The 7,772-nt window shown below is 29.7% G+C and overlaps 1 protein-coding gene across 1 annotated transcript; it reads right to left on the reverse strand.

The window, feature by feature from the left end:
• Positions 1 to 849: 849 nt before the first annotated feature.
• On the reverse strand, positions 850 to 6,400 carry LOC149499133 (uncharacterized). The gene is made up of 3 exons (XM_089722041.1): positions 4,961 to 6,400; positions 1,698 to 1,896; positions 850 to 920 (listed from the first exon to the last, which is right to left on the reverse strand). The coding sequence occupies exons 1-3, from the start codon at positions 6,398 to 6,400 to the stop codon at positions 850 to 852; spliced, it is 1,710 nt and encodes a 569-aa protein (XP_089578167.1).
• Between the last annotated feature and the right edge of the window lie 1,372 nt (positions 6,401 to 7,772).

The following is a 7,772-nucleotide window of genomic DNA, read 5'->3' on the forward strand; positions in this document are numbered from 1 at the left end:
AGTTGTTGAATCTCTAATATCTATCCAACTTCTTGTTGGATCATTAATCCATGGTAGAATAAGGAAGTGAGATACTGATTATAAGATTATTATAAGAAAATCTTTCTACCAAATTGTTAAATCTTGTTGAGGACGCGTGATTGTTTGCTAAAGACAAAAAAATCAAATCGGAAGGGTTTGGTTGATTTTTTTATTTAAAGCGGTTTTTTCTTATTAAACATGTTTTATTAATCCTCAGAAATGGCGATCCTTTTGAAAAAGGGATTGAAAATATCTCTTACATTGGTAAGATTTTAGTTTTAGGAGTTGCCACCCTCTTTAGGAAAGATTCTCAAATTAGTCCATTCTTTGGAATCAACTAACTTGGTTTTAAACCAAAGATTGGGTTCGGGAGTTAGGTAAGATATTGGGAAGATGTTAGGCACCTATATCGCCCGATTAAACCGGCCTCCTCATTGTCCATTAATTCACAATGATTTAATAATACAATTAACTAAAATTGAGGTGTAAAATACTTTTTAATGCAATTTTTGGCAACCATGTCAATCAAGCACACAATCTCATCCATACAACATCAAATAAACCATCCAAAGAAAGTGGGGGACAAAAATTAATGTAAAGAACATTAATTTAAAGGCAATAATTAAAGATTAGAGGAAGATTAGAGTTTAAGGTCTTGATGTTCATCATGAATGATGAACAAATAAACCCAACACTACTCAAAATCTTGTTTATTGATGTTCATTGAATCCATTTGTAGACAAAAACACATCCCAGGCCAATTGAGGTTGGAGCTTTGCCACTGGATATCCGAATCGGGATAGTTTTATTGATTATTAACATTCTGGACTACTTAAATGAAGTGTCTGGTGCCACAGGTAAACTGGCGTGTGCGACATGTAATGGCACCAAGCCCTTCCCTGATTAGGAAGCCACAGAGAATAAACAGAGCATAAAGAGGCAAGTTTGTGGGGAAGTGGTGCGAGCCACTTGCTTGTGGCGCACACCACACGTAGTTGCTTGCGCTACTATGGCTATCAGCATGCTACTTCAGCACAAAAAGACTCTTTTGGTTGATCCTGGGTTTCCCTCACAACCACGCTAAAAAATGGTGATTTAAAACTAAAAGAAAATGAAAAAGAGATGGAGAAACGAATTAAATGCCCTCAAAAGCTACCTTTTTGAAGATTTTCCCAAAGTTTATATAAGAATGGATGTATACTGAATGATACGTTCTTTACCATTAATTACTTGTTTTAAGATACCACCATATCCAACATTCGAAGCATCAGTTTCAACTATTTTAAATGCTGTTGGATTCGGGATATAGAGATATGGAATCTCTTTTACTAAGGCTTTTATCCTTTTTACTAACTGGGTATGCTGGGCTGTCCATGGGCCAGTATTTTTCTTAAGCCTGTCATGCAAGGGTTTTATCATGCAATTTAGGTTTGGATAAAAATCTATTACATAATTTAAACATCCAAGAAAACGTTGGAGTTGGGTTTTATTAGTTAATTCATCAGGGAATTTGGACCCAAAGACCATAGCTCTATCTATGGGCTGGATAATACCCTGTTCTATATAGTGACCCAAAAACCTAACCTTCGTTTTAAACAAGTCCATTTTAGTTTTACTAAGGGCTAACCCATTTTTCTCGATTACCATACAAAATGTTTTTAAATGTTTAAAATGACCTTCTAATGTTTGACTAAAAATTAGAACATCATCAATATACACTGTACAGAATTGAGAATAAGGATTGAATATATCATTCATTATTCTTTGAAATTCTGATGGTGCATTTTTAAGTCCAAAGGGCATTACATTCCATTCATATTGTCCAAACGGAACTGTGAATGCCGTTTTATACCTCTCTTTAGGATGAATCTGGATCTGCCAATAACCAGATTTCATGTCAAATTTACTAAAGATATTTGCATTATATAGTTTCTTTAAAAGATCTTTTTTATTAGGAATGGGATATCTTATCCATTTTAAAGCTGTGTTTAAAGGTTTATAATTTATTACTAATCTAGGTACTCCTCGTTCTATCTCAGCATTTTTATTGACATAAAAAGCTGCACAAGACCAAGGACTTCTTGACTTACTAATTAACTTTTTATTCTCTAAATCTTTAATTTCTTTTTTACAATGCTCTATAAGTTCTGGGCTCATTTGAATGGGCCTGGCTTTAGTTGTGATAGACTTTTCATCAAAGTCCTTTTCATATGGTAAATCTACTATATGCTGTTTACGGGCCCAAAATGCATTTGGGTGATCCGCACATAGTCTATTTTCCATAAATTCTTTTAAATTCTTGATTTTATTCTGAATTTCTTCAGTGTTTAATCGTTCATTAATTCTTTTTAAATGTGCATTATTTCTTAAGTCTTTTAAATCTTCTTCCTTAGATTTTATCAAAGAATTTATTTCTAAGGTTTTAATGGAATGAGCTTTTAATAAATTTAAATTCTTTTTTCTAGGTTTTTCAGTGAATTCTAACCTAGCCTTACTACCTTTTATTTTAAATTTAATACAATCTTCTTTTACTGAATATGGTGTTATTAGATTTATGAATGGCGTTCCTAATATTACCATGTAATTTATTTGAGGTGAAAGTAAAAATATTGTTTTAATTTCTAAGTCATTATTTACAATTTCTGCATCAATTTTACCTACAATCTCTAATTTAGATTTATTAGCTGTAGTTAGTTTTTCATTAGTTTCTGACCAATACCTTCTAGGTACTATGTCAGATTTTATACAATTTAAATCTGCTCCTGTATCAAATAGGGCTATACCATTGACAACAAAATCATTTGATATTTGTAAAGTTATTTTTACTAAATATTTTCGCGAAGTTATTTCTTGTAGAAGAAAAAGGAAATTTGGGTTTATTTCTTCTTCTTCATTTAACTCGTTTATTTCATCTTTTATTTCATCATCTGGTTCTTCCGAAGAGGAACTGGATATTAATTGAGTCTCTAAACGTTTTATTTTTGCTGCATTTATCTGTGCTTGATTTTTTAATTCTTTTACTTCATTTTTTAATATTTTAATTTCTCTATGTAAATCTTTAGATGAAATATCTGTTTCTATCCTTTGATTTCTATTTAAGATTGTAGTTAAATCATAAGTATTAGTTTGAATTTTAGGAGTTATATTTTTTACTTCTTTATCTTCATCAAAACTTTTAATTAGTTTTTTAAGAAGTTGAGATTTAATATCATTATCAGTTATACCATTTACTACTTCTAAAAGTGTACTTTGATCTTTAGTTAACATATTTATTGATTTATCTGAGGAACTGGTTGTTGAACCAAGTTCATCAATTTGATAATCACTTTCTTGTACCTCAGATTCTGATGTATCAGAATTAAGATACAATTCATAGATTTTATTTACAATTTCTTCATCTAAATGTAATTCGTTTAATTTTTTATTAAACTTACAAAATTTAGATGTGTGTCCTTTTTTACCACATTTGAAACAAGTTAAATCCTTATATGAAGTTTTAGTAGAAGTTTTATATGGTTTTTTACCTTTAGATTTTTTATAATGTTTAGGCTTTTCTTTTTGATAATATTTATCTTTACTTGGTTTAGACTTATAATGTTTTTTATAATGTTTTTTAGAAGTTGATGGTTTAGAACATTGACCACTACACTGCTGTGTAGAGGTTATACCATAATCAAATTGTTTACAAAAACTTCCTAATTCTTGTTTAGTCTTTTTTTAATTCATATTTTAAAGTTCTTTGAAGTTTTAAGTTTTGACAAATTTGTAATCCTTCTTTTTGGATTATACTAATTAATTGACCATAAGTTAATTTATTATAGGGAATTGGATTACCATGTTGTTGTTTTATATAATTCCTAACTCTTTCCCCCAAAAAATAGGGTAGTCCGGCTAAGAATTTTTCTTTCCAAAAAGCTTGGTTTGAATCTTCCCTTAACATTAATCTTGTAAGGAAAGTGGTTTTATAAGATTGAAAATCACTTAATTGTTTACATTTTAAATTACTTAAGAGTTCCGCATTTTTATCTTTTATATGGGATGGATCTCCTATAAAATGTAATGAAATAGTGAGTATTAAGGTTGCAACAGCATCCTGAATAGGCTCACCATGTTCATCATATATAGGTTCATCCGCATCATTTATTTGAACAGAATTTAAAATTTCTAATTGTTCCTTTTCAGTTAAGTGGTAATCCCACCAACCCTTTAATTGTCCTGTAAATCCTGCAATAAGGATTTCAGCGACAGCTCTATCCGATATGGGTGACTGAGTTTTATAAGCATTAGCAGCCATTGTCATTTGTTGCAAAATACTTAAGATTTTATATTCAGACAATCCATCTATATTCCATTCATATAATGTGTTAGCATTATAATGGAATTGGGATATATATGGAGGTTTATCAATTATGCCTAAATCTGGAGCCTTAGAGACTAACTCTCTATGGGTTATATTATTTAAAAATTGTTTAGTATCATCTGAGTCAGGTTCACTGATTTCAGAGTTTGAAGTTTCTTCTAAAAGGTTGATATTTCTAGAGGCTTGAGGTGTATTTTGAGCTACTTGTGGAGTAGATTCGGAACTTAACTCAAGTTGACTAAGTTGATCTTTAAGAGTTCCCAAAAATTTAGAATTTAATTCCTTTTGACTAGATTTAGAAATTTGATAAGGTTTAAACATATGAGATTTTACAATTTCTTTACCCTTGATTTGCTCATTTATTAATGGTTTATCTTGAAGTAAATGTTCTATCTTTTTTAATTGTGTATTTAAACAAATTAAACTGGCATTACTAAAATTATTTTGTTCAATTATCTTTTTATTTAGATCATTTTCTTGAGCAATTTTATATGGTGCACATACTATTTCATTATCTTGATATTTTAATTTACTAATTGTTTTAGGAGGAAAATCACTTTGAATTGTCCTATCATTTACTATCCATTCAGGTCTTTTATCACGAATTGTTATGGGATTTAGACTTTTATTATAACCATTTTTAATTAATGAAAACCAATCTAAAAACTTAATTTTAGTCTGGGTTTGAAGTTGGTGATTTAAATATTCTTCTTTTAATTCATTAAAAGAGTAAGTTTTTAATATTTTATTAATCTTCGTTAGATTTTTAGTTTTAGTGATTTCTCTTATTAGATCTTTATTAATTTCTTCTTTAGTTAAAACATTTAATTCTCTATTTATTTCACTAACATTTTCAGTGATAGCCGAAGCTGTTGGTGATTCTGGTGAAGTATTTACTAAATTGGATTGTTGGTTTAAGTAATTGTCAACAGGGTTATAAACTGCCTGTGGTACTGAATTACTATAATCAACTCCTTTCATTTTAAACGATTGACTAGAAGTAGGTATATCTGATGTAGAATACCTAGGTTTTACTAATGTTTGTAAAATTGGTTTAGGTTCGGGTTCTTTATATTGTGCATAAATTACTGAAGGTAATTTTGGTTTATCATCATCTGTAATAACAGAAGATGAAGATCCTGTAAACCTAGAGCTTTGACTTCTATTAAATTTTAGTGTGACTTTACCATCTTCAAATTGTTCAATTTTTTGTAAATTGACATTTGGTTTTACTTTTTCTTGTTCTGGAGGGGGAACAATTCCTTCCAAAATCCATTCCTCTGGCAGGGTTATATCCTTCCATTGGATGGTTTTAGGTATTATTGTGTTGGTTTTAGTTAAATCTGTTTGAAGAAATCTTGTTTCTCCAAGTTTAGGTTGTAATTTATATTTTGTACTAAAAGCTGAATTCATTGCTTTATAATGAATTTTATAGATTAAAGCTATAGGAATTGATCCTTGCTTCATTTTATAATTATGAGTTTTGATTTCCAAAACTATACTCTCTAAAATATTTAAGTCATTTAAAGAAACAGTCATATCGGGATAGACCTCAAAAGAGATCGGTCCTTCACTTAAGCTAGTTTCAACAGATCCTAATAAAGAATCTTGAAAATTTAAAAATCTAGCATCCCTAACCACTGCAAGAATACTAGTGTTTAACCCTTCTCTGGTTAAAGGTTTTATGCCTACTTGAATTAATCCTATATGAATATATTTATATTTTTTATGTTTATGTTGTTGCAAAGTTTTAGGGGAAAGCAAAGTTATTCTTTCAAAAGGTTTACTTAGTTGAAAATCTCGTTCTTCTGTTTTAATAACATAGTCCGTATTCCATAAAGGAAATTTACTAACTTTATAAATTTGTTCTTTATCTACTTTAGGTATTTCCCATTCATCAATGGCTTTACTGAAATCTTGTAAAATTAATTCATTTCTATTTATTACCCTTTTAATTTCTGATGAATCAGAATCATCCGATTTAACACTATTAACAGATCTACATAATAAAGGATCCATTTTATGATATCAACAGGTAGCGGCCACTGTCAGTATTACACCCTTCACTGCCCAACAAAATTCAACAACGGGACTTACAACGGGTCCAGATCGACATACCCAATACCATCTATGATATCTAGAAAATGAAGACTTTATGATATAGGTGTGAACAGTGTATAGATCGTTTGGCTCTGATACCAACAAAAGAAAAGACTTAAGACTAAAGACTTTGAAAATAAAGACTTATGCTTTTTAATTTTTATCGTATATAGACTTTAAGGATAAAGACTTTAAGACTTGATTTTAAACAAAGAATAAGACTAATGACTAATGACTTGAAAGTAGACTAAAGACTTTAACAAAAACTGAAGAATTACAAGTCATATATATGTAGAGAGCTAAGATTATTACTGGGATTTAAATAAATACAAATACAAACATTTAAAGATAAATTATAACTGTGAACTAAAATACTATGATTAATTGGGTTTATATGAATACTTATATAATTCATTAAGCATGATTTTACTTCATAATCAACATACAGCTTACACAATATTTCTGATGTGGAAGATCAGACTAAGCTGCATCCACAGAGCATACTTATAACAAATTTAATCAACAATTTAGCACAAAGGTTTAGGGTTCCTGCAACCTTAACCTGGGATCCCCATAATTAAGTCAGATTGTGGAGGGAGGAGAAGAAATCCCTAAACCTTTGTGCTAAATTGTTGATTAAATTTGTTATAAGTATGCTCTGTGGATGCAGCTTAGTCTGATCTTCCACATCAGAAATATTGTGTAAGCTGTATGTTGATTATGAAGTAAAATCATACTTAATGAATTATATAAGTATTCATATAAACCCAATTAATCATAGTATTTTAGTTCACAGTTATAATTTATCTTTAAATGTTTGTATTTGTATTTATTTAAATCCCAGTAATAATCTTAGCTCTCTACATATATATGACTTGTAATTCTTCAGTTTTTGTTAAAGTCTTTAGTCTACTTTCAAGTCATTAGTCATTAGTCTTATTCTTTGTTTAAAATCAAGTCTTAAAGTCTTTATCCTTAAAGTCTATATATCCTTAAAGTCTCTCTCTATATATATATATATATATATATATATATATATATATATATACAAGTTTAAACATCATGCTAACAAGGACTTATCTATAATGCCCATTCTATCAATATGGCCAGTGAAGATTTTGGGCGGTAAGCCTTTAGTTAGCGGATCCGCTATCATCAGATCAATACCGATGTGCTCAGTTGACACTTTGTGTTTTTGCGCTTCTTCTTTCACAGATAGGTATTTTAAATCCATGTGCTTGGCACCCTTAGAATACCTATCATTCTTAGAGAAGAGGACAGCTGCGGAATT

This window comes from Jatropha curcas, chromosome 1, assembly GCF_041381405.1.
Source record: "Jatropha curcas cultivar XTBG-Jc1 chromosome 1, XTBG_Jcur_1.0, whole genome shotgun sequence".
In the NCBI taxonomy this organism is placed as follows: domain Eukaryota; kingdom Viridiplantae; phylum Streptophyta; class Magnoliopsida; order Malpighiales; family Euphorbiaceae; genus Jatropha; species Jatropha curcas.